General features: G+C 38.5%; 1 protein-coding gene across 3 annotated transcripts in view; it reads right to left on the bottom strand.

Moving 5' to 3' along the window:
* Nucleotides 1-894: 894 nt before the first annotated feature.
* LOC133655944 (calmodulin-binding transcription activator 1-like) overlaps nucleotides 895-16,717 on the bottom strand; it is a 257,478-nt gene continuing 241,655 nt past the window's right edge. For 2 of the 3 annotated variants that reach the window (XM_062056608.1, XM_062056615.1), the window contains 4 exons: nucleotides 15,370-15,438; nucleotides 13,092-13,237; nucleotides 12,944-13,015; nucleotides 895-7,838 (listed from right to left, as the gene is read on the bottom strand). In XM_062056608.1, the coding sequence (XP_061912592.1) occupies nucleotides 7,769-7,838; nucleotides 12,944-13,015; nucleotides 13,092-13,237; nucleotides 15,370-15,438 (357 nt within the window). In that variant the 3' untranslated portion in view covers nucleotides 895-7,768. Of the gene's footprint in view, nucleotides 7,839-8,134; nucleotides 8,166-12,943; nucleotides 13,016-13,091; nucleotides 13,238-15,369; nucleotides 15,439-16,717 lie in introns of all 3 variants that reach the window. The other variant, XM_062056624.1, reaches the window with a different exon arrangement.

Here is a 16,717-nt window from a genome sequence, read left to right as displayed (position 1 = left end):
TTTTGGTAACAAGTGTTTTCAAATGACACAAGGATTTACCACTCCAGTATATATAATACTATTTCTACAGTATAAAACTATTTCATGTCAAAGATCATCCATGAAACACATGCATGTGTGGAAGTGACAAGACAAACTTCTCCTTGCAGTAACATTTACAAAACGACTGAAAAAGTGTGTCGTCATTAGAAAAAATGGCCAAATCAGAAAAATGTTCTCGTTTTTTTTTTTTACTGTTGTTATAACAACTGTAAATATGGAACATATAGTTACGTTTCGATTAAAAAACAATTATTGATGCATCCCTAAGTATATTGATGCAGTTTTACATTCTTTTTTGTTGCACTAAATGAGCATTTATCATTTAAAAACAGTGCATTTGTAATAAGAACCAGTTCAATTAATCATGCTTACATTTATTAAGTTCATGGAAATGAGTGCAAAACTGGAACAATAGTGCCTTAAAATAAAGAAGCTTGTCGACTTTCTCGGTGAGGCGTCTCGCTGCAGTCAGACACATTTTACAACTGCCTGCAGGACTTTATTTACAATAAACACATTGATTACCCATTATTGACGTTTACAATCACCCTTGTGATGCACCTAAAAATTGATTATTTCCCACGTCTTGCAATGACAGCTATAAAAAGTCTGTTGTATTACTACAGTATGTCCCGTTCCCTTCACCAAAACTGTAGAAAAGATGACGGATGAAAGCTTAATACCAATGTCCTCCACAGAGGACAATACATCAAATAATGAATACAAAATCGTGTGGCAAATATGACAATTTAATGATTATTTAAAACCTTGTAGATATGATTATATATATATTTTGATGACATCTGCCCATGAAGATTGGCACTGATGCCCAACATATCAAGCAAAGACGCATTAAAGTGCAAATTTTCTTTTTATTCTGATTTCATTTTACAGCAGAAATTATGTAAAGCATTCAGAGGACATTTTCCACATATAAGGGCAATATTCAAAACACTTTGCATGGCCTCAGCAACAAAAATATTGTCTTCAAAACATCAACAGTTGTGTGATGCTTGTGCATGCAAACAAAAAAAGAACTTAGGAAGTCAAAGAAGAAAAGAAGAGGAATGATGGAGAAGGATGGAGAAGACGACAGCAGGCAGGGTGGAGGTGAGACCGAGGGAAGACGGAGGAGTGGAGAGGTCAGAGGTTATCTAGAAGGGTCTACCATTCCAGCATGCAATGTCCTGCTTTTGGCCACGCCCCCTTCTAGGGTGAACACCTGTAAGGTCATACTGTTCATTTCCCATGTTTACCAGCAACCTCATTTCTACACAAGATCACCCCGTCTCCGTGTTCGCCATTCCTTCTGAGAATTGACAAGCGCAAGAATGTCACCTTGTGTGTGTGTGTGTGTGTGTGTGCGTGTGTGTGTGTTCTTGAATTTCTACCCTTCTTGAGACAAGGAAAAGTATCTTCCATATGAGGAGGTGTGAACAAGTGATGACATAAATCATGGTCCCAATAACATTGCATCTAATAGACAATGTCTCATTTGCACCCCTGCTGGTCAAAACGAGGGTGGTCCCAAAAAGGAGGGATTTTTCAAATTGACTGTGTGTCGCTTTTAAAAGTGCTCCCCATCTGGCCAACATATGAAATAACAAAGTGTGTGTAAAAATTTGAAGTGCTCCCCGTCTGGCCAACATATGAAATAACAAGTGTTTGTAAAAATTTGAAGTGCTCCCCATCTGGTCAACATATAAAATAACAAGTGTTTGTAAAAATTTGAAGTGTTCCCCCTCTGGCCAACATATGTAATAACAAGTGTGTGTGAAAAAATTGAAATGCGTCCCCTTTGGCCACAATTAATTAAAACAAAAAATAAATAATTATGTATATAGAGACATACTGTAATAACTTGAAGTAAATAATAAAGATTAAAAACCAATTACAAACAAAAAATTCAACAACAAAAAAAATTACTAAAATGTTACCTTTTTTATATTTGCATAGTTTGTATATATATAGTATTAATGTTGTGAATACAAATCTTTATATATCTAGAAAGGGTGGTCCTAAAGAGGGAGGCATTTTTCTCCGGTCTCAAGAAGGTCAGAAGTGCAAGAGTGTGTGTGTTTGTGTCAACAATGTAAACGTGATAGAGGAATCAGGGAAATGCACATTTTACACATCTTCCAATTGTAGATGGGTGTTTTACCACATGACCGGGGACAGCACTTCTACGTCTTTGTATTCCTCTTGTGCGTTTACGACCTTAAGAAATGACTTACAAAAATATAAAGCTTCGACAGATCACATTCACCGCCTTACAAAATGAGACAAAACGAGCGGAGTATTGTTGTGTTAGCGTCGTGTTAGCGTCGTGTTAGCGTCATGTTAGCGACACTCCACATATCGTCTCCCTGTTCTTTGACCCTGAGTAAAATCTAAGGGAGAGATTGGACTGTTCCCAAAGACATGAGCACAGAGAGAAAGACTGTGGCCTTCTTACGTGTCGGACTGTGTGCAGTCGCGTGTGTGTTGGTGTGTGTGTGTGTGAGAGAGAGAGCTAGACGGGAGACAGAGAGAGAATGGAAAAGAGCGTTTTCTGGAAAACTAGCGCCTTCTTATTTCATGGTACTGCTACGGGAACACTTGACACAGGAAGTCCTGCCACACATGTTTGTGGTGGTGAGAACGCAAGACCGCCTGCGTCCATTCACACCTCAGACAAATAAGTGAGGGTGCGGACCAGCTCTACCACTCTGAACACACCATCTGGAGGACACACAGTAGACATTTCCTGATATTTTGTTGCTGAGCAGGCACTTCCTAAACGGAGCTTCCCAGAATCCTCCAGCACACGATGGCAGTGATGAGGGGGAAAGTAGATCGAAGTGATGGGTGAAGGGCGTGAAAAGGAGGCGTCTTGCCAGTGAGGATGTAGGAAATAAAGGTAGTATGTTGCTGAAGCACGACCACGCTATGATAGAACGTAGCACCCTTTTTTTTCTCCTCATGTTCAAGCCTTTGTGGTGAGCATCTGTCCTTGTTTTGATCCTTGCATGGTCAAACTACAGTCGAGCAAGGACTATACTGTGCTGATATCTGTCCGCCCGACCTCAACTTTTACAGCATTCCTAATAGTTGGCACTACTGGCAAAAGGTGTTGGATTTTTGCTAGCCAAGGAACAAAAGCATGTGATAATGTTTTGCTAACTTTGTTTTCCCACTTATTTCATTCTAACATTTGTTTTTTGTTTTCGTCATTTGCATGCTTGTACCAAAAGTTCTTTTCAGTAACACTTATACTGGATACTCTGAAGGTGAAGCCGTTTCAAATCCTCTCACATCTTCTTTTTGCTGTTTCTTAAATATCATGCACATGACTGACTTTGTCATATCTACATTATTTACAGGGTCTCTACCTTAAGTTCTCATTATGGGAGTAAAATAATTTATCATCTTAAATACAGTCCTCTTATGAAAAAGTTTCAGGGTCCTCGTATCCCCTTACCTCGTCAGTTTATATACAGGAATATGCAATAGTCCAAAATATGGATTTGATTGCCCACACGGGCTAATATGGGGATCTGTCCTGTACAGAGCGAGCATAGAGACCTCTCATAGTCGGGAAGAAGTCAAGGCAATGTTACTGTATGTGACTCTCTCCTCAAAACCACAGTTAGGATCTCGAGGTTCACGCAAAGAACAAACTAACAGAGACGAGTAACCACCGCAACATGTCATATTTTAGCACACAAGGGGGTGAGGGGTGGGCGCGACCGCTCTCCAGCCCAAAGGGGAACTGCACTTTTTTGGGAACTTTGCCCATCCTTCACAATCGTCAGGAGAGACAAGACATGTTTTTGTTGTGATGCATTCCGACTAAATACTGCTTCTAATGGAGGCAAGCAGAGGTCCCCTACTCCGCCCAGAAGTCTCTCCAAAAACATCCGAAAAGCGCCGACAATAATTTACATTTCCTGACTTGAATATTAGCCAAGTATTATTAGCAATATTGTTATTATGAGTACTAACGCAGACAAACTATTTTTGAGTGGCCAGACAGCAGCCAGCAGGCACAAGACATTGATACAACGTTGATTGTACGTACACGCCCTCTGAAACTGACCTTGAGACAACCTTGCAAAATATTTGTATTTGTAAACTGAGACAACGTTGGTGCCCAACGTTAGATTCACGTTGTTGGTTGGGAAATGACCACATTTCAATGGTCAAATCAACGTCAGAAACTGACATTGATTAAATGTTGTTAAAAAGCATGTTGCTTCATTCAACGTTGTATTTGTGTTGTAGAATATTGGTTGGGAAATGACTAAATTTCAATGTCAAATCAACGTCAGAACATGACATTGATTAAACATTGTCTAAAAGTATGTTGTTTCAACGTTGTATTTGTGTTGTAGAATATTGGTTGGGAAATGACCAAATTTCAATGTCAATTCAACGCCAAAACTCAACATTGAATAAACGTTGTCAAAAAGCATGTAGTTTCAACGTTGTATTTGTGTTGTAGAATACTGGTTGGGAAATGACTACATTTCAATGTCAAATCAACGTCACAACCTGACATTGAATAAACGTTGTCAAAAAGCATGTTGTTTCAACGTTGTATTTGTGTTGTAGAATATTGGTTGGGAAATGACCATATTTCAATGTAAAATCAACGTCAGAACTCAACATTGATTACACGTTGTCAAAAAGCATGTTGTTTCAACGTTTTGTGTTACTCAATGTCAGGACCTGATTCAATAAGTTTGTAAACGTTTCAATGTTTTGTGCTTGCTGGGGTAACTTTTGACTATAAATGTTCGTCTTAGTTATCCTCAACAGTGTTAAAATTCGACAGCACTTTTTAATCATAGTCACAGTCTTTTGAGGAAAATGTATTTTAGTTTGTCATATTTTAGTCATCTAAATTGATTGTTTTAGTCGACTACATTTCTCAACATTTCAGTGGACCTCAGTAACAGTACATTTCGTCGACTAAAATATAAAGTATAAAAGATCTTTGAAGTGGTCTTGAAAGCACATTTATTAAGGTTATCTTAAAAACTAAATCTACAACAGGACCAGTTTTAGTCACTGTCATGCTGCCATGTTGACATTGTGGGCTGGCGAGCTGCTTTCTCGCCTCGGAGCTCTTGAAAGTTTATAAATAATGCCTCTCACCTGGATAGTAGAAGGATGAGGACATAAGTTGGCAATGAAAGAATAAATTAAATCAAATGTTTGGGTGTAAAAATTGATGATGAAATGAACTTGAAATAAAAATATACAACATAAGTTGGCAATAAATATTTCAATAAGGGATAAAATATGTTTTGGACCAAAAATCACTTAATATTCTCTACTGCTTGGTAGTGTTAGAGGTAATGTAACTAGGAACGTACGCTTCAGTCGCTAACCGTGTTACCAAAGTGGTCATAATGTTGGATATAGACAACATTCAATCCCTTTATTTATTCAATAAAAAATAGTGAAAGTCAACGACATAGTGAATTTGCAAACAGCTAAAATGATGCACAAAGCAAACTATAACCTGCTAGCCAAGAATGTAAGACAATTTTTCTCAACTAAAGAAGAGAAATATAATCTTAGTTGTAATTTAAAACATTTGTACCCACGTACAACACTTAAAACCTTCAGTATATCAGTATGTGGAATTAAATGATGGAATAAATATGTCAAACAATGTACTAATATAATCCACTTCAAGAAACTCTGAAAGTGTTCACAAAGTACAAAGAATTACATGATAAACATTCTGAATTTACTGATCATCCTATTTATTTATATTTAAATCCAACTTACTTCACTATTTATTTATGTATTTTTTTTTTAGAATGTTATTATTTATGGAGTGTGAACAAAATTGAGAACAGGCATAGGATTAAATGAGCGCTGCTTCTTCCTACTCCTTTTCCGACACGTTGAATAGAGAAACTGGAAATTGTGACATATCATGTTGTATGTTAAGTTAAGTTAAAGTTAAAGTACCAGTGATTGTCACACACACACTAGGTGTGGTGCACGTTCTAACTAAACTCAAACCATAAACCATAATCCAACGAGTTGGTCAACTTTGGCATCCAATGTATAGCCGGGAATGGCAAAAAAAGACCCGAAAAGACGCTTGGTTCTACCCCCTTTTTTTCTTCATGAGTCATTCTTCATCTAAACGGGAATATCCCAGTGAGAGCAGACATTGTACAGTAAGTGATTGGGGTGTGGACCTTTGGGCACCACATGATTCCATTCAATTCTTGGGGGTAAAGATTCGATTCAGAATTAATTCTCGATCCAAAACGGTTCTCGATTCAAAATCAGTATGTTCTAATAACATTGGAGGCCAGTTCTATGATGAACTACAGTCCTCGATAAAATAGATAAACAGCTGTGATTAATTTCTATATTACTTAAAAGAAAACTGGTTTTGTTTAATCAGATTCTAGCCAAACATTTAATAAAGCCAAATACAAATAAGACAACAAGAGAAGTATCTTTTGTAAAGTAAATGTGTACAGTGGATATAGATCATCTACATCTACTATATGATTTGTCTGAGTGGCTGCACAGGACAGATGAAATAAATTTTTAAAAAATAAATACATTTTTTTTTAGATTTTTTAAAATCTTTACAAATAAGAATCGCGATTAATCTGATTTTTTTTTGACACGCCCAGTAAGTGATGTTTTATTATGTTTGTTGTCTCTCATGAAGTCTGCTTAAAATGAATGTACTGCCGTATGCTTAAAATGATCAAAATACGTAAATATTATGAACGTGCCTGTTACTATACATATATACTTACATGACAGCATGTGTATACAACATTAAATTAGGTTTTTTTTAGAGCGATTTATAGGCAGAATAGAGCATCGCGAGCATTTATTTACTGGTTAGAATGCGTCCAAAAAAAGTCTCCCATGAGGATTGTGAATGATGGGCAAAATTCCTCCAAAAAAGTGCAGTTCCCCTTGAATCAGTCTTGAGCCGATCGATAATTAATCGGACCCTTAAATAAATAAACCTTTTTTTTTTCTTTGAAAAGTAAAGCACCCAAATGTTTGTACACAGTTCACATTACGCAGGGCGGGAGGAGAGAGGAGAAGGTGAGACACCGGCACACCACAAAAGAAACACACAAAAGCCAGCATGCAGGAGCATGCAGGAACACACACACACACACACACACACACACGCACACATACACACACACGCACACGCACGCACACACACACACACACACACACGCAAACACACACACACACACACACGCCAGGCTGGCCAAGGGACAAATGGAGTCAAACCCCTCCTACATTCAAGTGACTCCTCCCCTTTGATCAGGTGACAGGTGGTGATGATGAGTTGCCACGAGAGTCTCGGGGATGAAAGCCAAATAAAAGGAGGGACAACTTGCATGCAAATGCAACAGAGAAGTGACTTGTTGTTGTTGTTGTTGTGTGACGGGTCATTGTTTGGATGTTTGCATGGGCTTGGCCAGCCGGGTCTCCTGTGTACCCATGAAGAGTGCAAAGAATGCCATGAGGTTAATGTGACGGCCTCCCGGGTCGCTGTGGGCGGAGCAAGATGACCGGGGGCTGGCCGTGGTCAGTCTGAGCTGCCGTGATGGACGCCTCCTCTTTCTTTCTCCCGCTTAGGAGAAGACGGGACGGAGGGCATGGAGGCGGCGACGAGGATGTCGGGGACAGGAAGGAGCAAAGTTTGGAGAAGATGAAGGAGCGAGGCTACGGCTCACAGGCTGAGCGGGCTGTGGGCGGGGCCTGGCGCCGGGCTCTCAGGACCCCTTCTCTGCTCTCTGACCCTGTCAAGACACACATCAGGCACACCTTGTCTTGTCTGCTGCGAACATGTCTTCCCTCCAGGCACAAACACAAGCAAACATTTTTTTCTCTAGGCGGACGTCATGCTCCCAGGAAGAGCGTGTGCACGAGTGCTCCTCGAGTGCTACCTATCCGTCGCTCATGCACGAGTAGAAGCATCATTCCGCAGTCCTCCACCAGACAAGGAGACTCAGCCAGGGGTCCTCTCCTCCCAAACATGCAAACATCCGCCCAGAGGAGAGAGAGAGAGAGCAGAGGGGGGGAGGGGGGAACTCACCCGCTTCAGGGGCCTAGGGTCCATCAAGGGGCTTCGCAGGAACGGTAGAACAACAGCAGCTATTAGCTTAGCGCCAGTCATGTGTCATTTATTGCCCACAGCCAGTCAGACTTTGTGCAAATATACCCACACTAATGTCTCTTTTCAAATCTATCTAAAAACATGTTAGAAAAAAGAGCCAAAATTGGAAAAAGCTGACATTTTTTAACTAATAATAATATACTTTGTTTTGTCTTTGAATACATATCATATCTGTTTTTAGCATTTTCTTAAAAAAAATAAAAAAATCAAAAGGGCCCCACCACTTCACTTTTCAGTATGCACCCTGAATAAAAATAAAATAGTACAAGCATTCAAAATAAGAATAAAATATACTTCAAATATAAACAAAGTTTCGTTAGTTAATTAAATAAATAAAATAACTGAAAAACTACAACAACCGTAATAAAAACTGTTAAATGTGTAACTGAACATGAATATTTTTGTACAGGCAGACTTTTACGACACACTATTTCATGCAGTTACACAATCTTTTATTCTATTCTTACATGGGAAAAAATATGGGGAAAATGTAAGAAAAAATAGCAAAAAAAAAATGGTATGTAATGAGCAAACGTTTAAATGTTCTGATTAATTATTAATAATAATATACTTAGTTTTGTCTTAGAATTCATATCTTATCTGTTTTTAGCATTTTCTTTAAAAAAAAAGTGAAGTGAAGTGAATTGAATTATATTTACGTAGCGCTTTTCTCAAGTGACTCAAAGCGCTTTACATTGTGAAAACCCAATATCTAAGTTACATTTTTAAACCAGTGTGGGTGGTACTGGGAGGGTGGGTAAAGTGTCTTGCCCAAGGACACAACGGCCGCTCTACCAACCGAGCTAGGTCGCCCCACTTCACTTCACTTCAAAAAAAAAAAAAAAAGTATATCAAAAGGGGCCCCCCACTTCACTTTTCAGTATGCACCCTGATCTAAAATAGTACAAGCATTCAAAATAAGAATAAAATATACTTCAAATATACTTCAAATATAAACAAAGTTAGTTCATTAAATAAATAAAATAACTTATGAATTAATGTCCTGGGGATTGGTTGATTGGCAACACTAAATTGGCCCTAGTGTGTGAATGTGAGTGTGAATGTTGTCTGTCTATCTGTGTTGGCCCTGCGATGAGGTGGCGACTTGTCCAGGGTGTACCCCGCCTTCCGCCCGAATGCAGCTGAGATAGGCTCCAGCGACCCCCCGCCACCCCAAAAGGGACAAGCGGTAGAAAATGGATGGATGGATGAATTAATGTGGAAAAACTTCAACAACCGTAATAAAAACTGTTAAATGTGTAACTGAACATTAATATTTTAGTACAGGCAGAATTTTATGACACAGTATTTCATGCAGTTACACAATCTGTTATTCTATTCTTACATGGGAATAACATATGGGAAAAATTTAAGAAAAAATAGCAAAAAAAAAATGGTATGTAATGAGCAAACGTTTAAATGTTCTGATTAATAATTAATAATAATATACATAATCACTAATAATGCAAAGCTGACACAATATCTGTTTTTAGCATTTAAATAAAAAAGTATCAATATGGCCCCGCATGGTTTGACTCTTCAGTAAGCAGCCCTCGGTGGAAAAAGTTTGTACACCCCCGAATTAAAATATTAAAGCTCTCTAAAAAATAAATTAAATATAATTAAAATATAAACAAAGTTGGGGTAGTTAATTAAATCAATAACATAATTTATGAATGAATTTGAAAAACTACAACAACCATAATAAAAACTGTTAAATGTGTAACTGAACATTAATATTTTTGTACAGGTAGAAATTTTGACATACTATTTTATGCAGTTACACAATCTTAATATTATGATTTTATTATATTTTTACATAGGAAAACAATTATGGTAAACATATAAGAAAGAAGAGCAAAAAAAGGTATGTAATGAACAAAGCTGAAATGTTCTAACTAATAATTAATAATAATAATAATCATAATCACTAATAATGCAAAGCTGACACAATATCTATTTTTAGCATTTAAATAAAAAAGTATCAATATGGCCCCGCACGGTTTGACTACACAGTAAAAAAAAATTTTAAAAAATGGAGACCCTAAACAAAAGTATTACAAGTATAAATATTTTAATTTTAGAATGGATATTAAAGATCTGGTATCAGCGGTATCGACATTACGGTATGGATCCACCTCGTGTGTTCCTGCTTGTGTGCACACCTGTGTGTTAGTGTGTGTTCTTACTTGTGTGCACACCTGTGTGTTAGTGTGTGTTCCTGCATGTGTGCACACCTGTGTGTTGGTGTGTGTTCCTGCACGTGTGCACACCTGTGTGTTCGTGTGTTTTCCTGCATATGTGCACACCTGCGTGATGGGATGTGTTCCTGCATGTGGGCACATCTGTGTGTTGTGTGTTCCTGCATGTGTGCACACCTGCGTGTTGGTGTGTGTTCCTGCATGTGTGCACACTTGTGTGTTGGTGTGTGTTCCTGCATGTGTGCACGCCTGCATGTTAGTGTGTGTTCCTGCATTTGTGCACACCTGCGTGTTGGGGTGTGTTCCTGCATGTGTGCACACCTGTGTGTTGGTGTGTGTTCCTGCATGTGTGCACACCTGCGTGTTGGGGTGTGTTCCTGCATGTGTGCACATCTGTGTGTTGTGTGTTACTGCATGTGTGCACACCTGTGTGTTAGTGTGTGTCCCTGCATGTGTGCACACCTGCGTGTTGGGGTGTGTTCCTGCATGTGTGCACATATGTGTGTTGGTGTGTGTTCCTGCATGTGTGCACACCTGTGTGTTAGTGTGTGTTCCAGCATGTGTCCACACCTGTGTGTTGGGGTGTGTTCCTGCATGTGTGCACACTTGTGTGTTGGTGTGTGTTACTGCATGTGTGTTAGGGTGTGGTCCTGCATATATGCACACCTGTGTGTTGGTGTGTGTTGCTGCATGTGTGCACACCTGCGTGTTGGGGTGTGTTCCTGCATGTGTGCACACCTGCGTGTTGAGATGTGTTCCTGCATGTGTGCACACCTGCGTGTTGGGGTGTGTTCCTGCATGTGTGCACACCTGTGTGTTGGTGTGTGTTCCTGCATGTGTGCACACCTGTGTGTTGGTGTGTGTTCCTGCATGCGTGCACACCTGTGTGTTGGGGTGTGTTCCTGCATGTGTGCACGCCTGTGTGTTAGTGTGTGTTCCTGCATTTGTGCACACCTGCGTGTTGGGGTGTGTTCCTGCATGTGTGCACGACTGCGTGTTAGTGTGTGTTCCTGCATTTGTGCACACCTGTGTGTTGGTGTGTGTTCCTGCATGTGTGCACACCTGTGTGTTGGGGTGTGTTCCTGCATGTGTGCACGCCTGTGTGTTAGTGTGTGTTCCTGCATTTGTGCACACCTGCGTGTTGGGGTGAGTTCCTGCATGTGTGCACGCCTGCGTGTTAGTGTGTGTTCCTGCATTTGTGCACACCTGTGTGTTGGTGTGTGTTCCTGCATGCGTGCACACCTGTGTGTTGGGGTGTGTTCCTGCATGCGTGCACACCTGTGTGTTGGGGTGTGTTCCTGCATGCGTGCACACCTGTGTGTTGGGGTGTGTTCCTGCATGTGTGCACACCTGTGTGTTGGGGTGTGTTCCTGCATGCGTGCACACCTGTGTGTTGGTGTGTGTTCCTGCATGTGTGCACACCTGTGTGTTGGGGTGTGTTCCTGCATGCGTGCACACCTGTGTGTTGGGGTGTGTTCCTGCATGCGTGCACACCTGTGTGTTGGGGTGTGTTCCTGCATGCGTGCACACCTGTGTGTTGGGGTGTGTTCCTGCATGTGTGCACACCTGCGTGTTGGTGTGTGTTCTTGCATGTGTGCACACCTGCGTGTTGGGATGTGTTCCTGCATGTGTGCACACCTGCGTGTTGGGGTGTGTTCCTGCATGTGTGCACACCTGTGTGTTGGTGTGTGTTCCTGCATGTGTGCACACCTGTGTGTTGGTGTGTGTTCCTGCATGTCTGCACACCTGCGTGTTGGGATGTGTTCCTGCATGTGTGCACACCTGCGTGTTGGTGTGTGTTCTTGCATGTGTGCACACCTGTGTGTTGGGGTGTGTTCCTGCATATGTGCACACCTGCGTGTTGGGGTGAGTTCCTGCATGTGTGCACGCCTGCGTGTTAGTGTGTGTTCCTGCATTTGTGCACACCTGTGTGTTGGTGTGTGTTCCTGCATGCGTGCACACCTGTGTGTTGGGGTGTGTTCCTGCATGCGTGCACACCTGTGTGTTGGGGTGTGTTCCTGCATGTGTGCACACCTGCGTGTTGGTGTGTGTTCTTGCATGTGTGCACACCTGCGTGTTGGGATGTGTTCCTGCATGTGTGCACACCTGTGTGTTGGGGTGTGTTCCTGCATGCGTGCACACCTGTGTGTTGGGGTGTGTTCCTGCATGCGTGCACACTTGTGTGTTGGGGTGTGTTCCTGCATGCGTGCACACCTGTGTGTTGGGGTGTGTTCCTGCATGCGTGCACACCTGTGTGTTGGGGTGTGTTCCTGCATGCGTGCACACCTGTGTGTTGGGGTGTGTTCCTGCATGCGTGCACACCTGTGTGTTGGTGTGTGTTCCTGCATGTGTGCACACCTGTGTGTTGGGGTGTGTTCCTGCATGCGTGCACACCTGCGTGCTGGGGTGTGTTCCTGCATGTGTGCACACCTGTGTGTTGGTGTGTGTTCCTGCATGTGCGCACACCTGCGTGTTGTTGTGTGTTCCTGTATGTGTGCACACCTGCGGGGACAACTTCATGGCTCACCTGTGGCGACATCGGAGCAGGAACCTCAGAATCTTGCGTGCAGCCTGGTTCTGCTTTTTAGTTAGAAGGTCTCTGTGGGCGGAGCAACAGGTGTGTGGGGAGGGGGAGGGGGGGCAACCATTGTGACGGGTGTGTGTTTGCAGAATACCTGAGGGAGTGTCTGTAGGAGCGGTAATATTGCTGGATGAGGACTGCTGCTCTGCGACTCTGTTGGAACTTCCTCTGTTCGTGAAAACTCCGAAAACGACTCTGGATCAGGATTGCTGCCAGGGTCATCCTCTTATAAAGTGCATACTGGGGAATACATCAAGCCTTTATTCAACATTATAAAGTGCATACTGGGAAACATTATGAATATAATATATAAAAGACTTGTTGAAGAAGGGTCTTAACAAGAATGCTATGGAATGGTTGCAACCTAACAATAGATTGTAGCATTTTTTTTTAGCTCCATATGGTTCCAAAGAAAGCAATGGACATGCCATGTGTGGTTTGAAACATTGAGGAAGTATCCTTAGGGTTGTGGACACTGCCTCCTCCCACTCTCTTCCGCTGCACGGCAAGAAATGTACTGGCAAAGTAAAGCAGCTTTTGTCGTTTTCTTCTTAATCGTTACAGCGACCTTGAAGTCAATTAGTTTTGTGAGTGCACCACAGTGCTAGTGACCGAGTGTGTGCGTGTTTGCAGGGCGGCTGCAAATTAGTCAGTTCAGCTCGTTTTTTTGTTTTGGCTGTTATTAAATAAAAAGTGAAAAGTGCCATATAAATTAAACAATATATATCATTTAAAGAATAATAAGATGTTTTTATTATTTTTTCCCAGTTTTTGTTATCCCTTGCAAGTTTGTTTTGCTTATTCTTTCCTTTTGGAAGTTTTGTGTCTTTCTTAATTACTCTTTGAAAATCATTTCTATGTACATATTTGTAAAACAATGATAAATACATGTATGTTGCGATTGGATGTACAATATCGTTGTTAAAATTAAGTTAGAAAACAAAACAAAAACCGCTGTGATTGGTCAGCTTGTTACGAGGGTTCACAGCAGTGATGTGTGATACCACTGAGTTTCTTTCCCATCCAATACCAAGTAAAACTTAGGCTGGTATCGACCGATACTTTGTGCAAATATACCTAATATGTCTGCTAAAATATAAAAAGTTGTGTATTTTAAAATAAAAACATTGAGCTAAAAAACAATAGTCAAAATGTAAGAAAAAAAGCTGAAATGTTAAACTAATAATGAATAACTATATACTAAGTCAGCTACAACACAAAGTTTTGGATTTAAATATACATCATATGTTTTTAGCTTGTTTTTTTTTTACTTGACTTTTCAGTCTGTGGCCCTTAGTGGAAAAAGTTTAGACACCCTGAACTGAAATATTAGAAGCTCTCAAAATAAAAAATAAAATATAAAGAAAGTTTAGTTAATTAATTCAAACATACTTACTTGTGATTTTACTGATGAGACACTTGTGATTTAGGGCTTTATAAATAAACATTGATTGATTGATTTGTATTTTATTGTTTTTTTTACCGTTTTTTATTTATTTGTTTCATTTTAAATGCTTGTCATTTCATTACTTTGTATTGTTTGCATGTGCGACACTCTGGAAACAGTTGTGTTGTTCATAGTGCTATAAAAATAATATAATAAACAATGTTAAATGTGTAACTGAACATGAATATTTGCAGACAGGAAATGTTTTTGGCACACGAGGTCATGCAGTTTAACAACCATATTATTATTATTTGTATTAAATTCTTACATGGGAATTAAACTATCGTTAAAAATGTAAGAAAAAAAGAGCAAAAACAATCAGTATGTAAAGAGAAAAAGCTGAAATGTTCAAACTAATAATAATAATATACTTAGTCATAATATATATAAATAATAAATATGTTTTTAGCATTTCTTTCAAATCAAAAATATCAATATGGCCGCTGCATACTTTGACTTTTCAGTGGAAAAAAGTTTGGACACAACTGAATTAAAGTATCAAAAGTATCAATACTTTGATGGACATTAGAGCCTAAAGATCTGGTATCGGTGGTATCGATATTCCAGTATGGATCTGCACGTCACCTTGGCCAACATCTTTTGCTACGGTTTGGAGGCAATGTTAAAAGTGACCGTTGTTTCAAAACGGTTTGTTAAACATTTTCTAATACCCAAACAGAGATTGTGGAAGAGGCTCACTTTGTTTATTCCTGAGAGCAATGCACAGAGTGAACCCTCCTGTATGCAGGTTGAAAGCCAGAGACGAAGACGTAGCAATGTATCAATGACGGCAACGTTTTTGAGTTAATTTCCATTTAAACTTCCATTTATTGACTTATTGACCTCCAATTGTCATGTTTTAATAACATGGTATAAGAGGAACATGATGAAGAGTGAATGCTCCTCAATGAAGATGGACTCTGACCTGCTTGTATCTCTTGTAGCAGCGCTGGATCACTGCTGCAATCTCTTTGCGTTGTTCCTGAATAGGACCCTGAGGAGATGTGGAATATACAAGTTGTTGAATAGGACCCTGAGGAGATGTGGAATATAAAAGTTGCTGAATCGAGAAAGCAAACAAAGATCATACAAGAGAGAGAGCGACTGGAAGAATGAATGTAAGTTATCATGTAAGGATGAATATTATATCATGTAAGAATGAATATTATATCATGGAACAATGAATGTAAGTTATCATGTAAGAATTAATATCATATCATGTAAGAATGAATATTATATCATGTAAGAATGAAAATTATTATATTATGGAAGAATGAATATTATTATATCATGTAAGAATGAATATTATATCATGTAAGAATGAATATTATTATATCATGTAAGAATGAATATTAATATATCATGTAAGAATTAATATTATTATATCATGGAAGAATGAATGAATATTATTATATCATGGAAGAATGAATATATATCATGTAAGAATGAATATTATTATATCATGTAAGAATGAATATTATTATATCATGTAAGAATGAATATTATATCATGTAAGAATAAATATATCATGTAAGAATTCATATTATTATATGTAAGAATTAATATTATATCATGTAAGAATGAATATTATATCATGTAAGAATGAATATTATATCATGTAAGAATGAATATTATTATATAAGAATTAATATTATTATATGTAAGAATGAATATTATATCATGTAAGAATGAATATTATATCATGTAAGAATGAATATTATTATATCATGTAAGAATTAATATTATATCATGGAAGAATGAATATTATATCATGGAAGAATGAATATAATTATATCATGGAAAAATGAATATTATATCATGGAAGAATGAATATTATCATATCATGGAAGAATTAATATTATATCATGTAAGAATTAATATTATATCATGTAAGAATTAATATTATTATATGTAAGAATGAATATTATATCATGTAAGAATGAATATTATATCATGTAAGAATGAATATTATTATATGTAAGAATGAATATTATATCATGTAAGAATGAATATTATATCATGTAAGAATGAATATTATATCATGTAAGAATGAATATTATTATATGTAAGAATTAATATTATATCATGTAAGAATGAATATTATATCATGTAAGAATGAATATCATTATATGTAAGAATGAATATTATATCATGTAAGAATGAATATTATATCATGTAAGAATTAATATTATTATATCATGGAAGAATTAATATTATATCATGGAAGAATTAATATTATATAATGGAAGAATGCATATTATTATATCATGGAA

This window comes from Entelurus aequoreus, linkage group LG01, assembly GCF_033978785.1.
Source record: "Entelurus aequoreus isolate RoL-2023_Sb linkage group LG01, RoL_Eaeq_v1.1, whole genome shotgun sequence".
Classification (NCBI taxonomy): domain Eukaryota; kingdom Metazoa; phylum Chordata; class Actinopteri; order Syngnathiformes; family Syngnathidae; genus Entelurus; species Entelurus aequoreus.
Note: the sequence above shows the minus strand (reverse complement) of the source record. Positions and strands in the feature narration are given on the sequence as shown.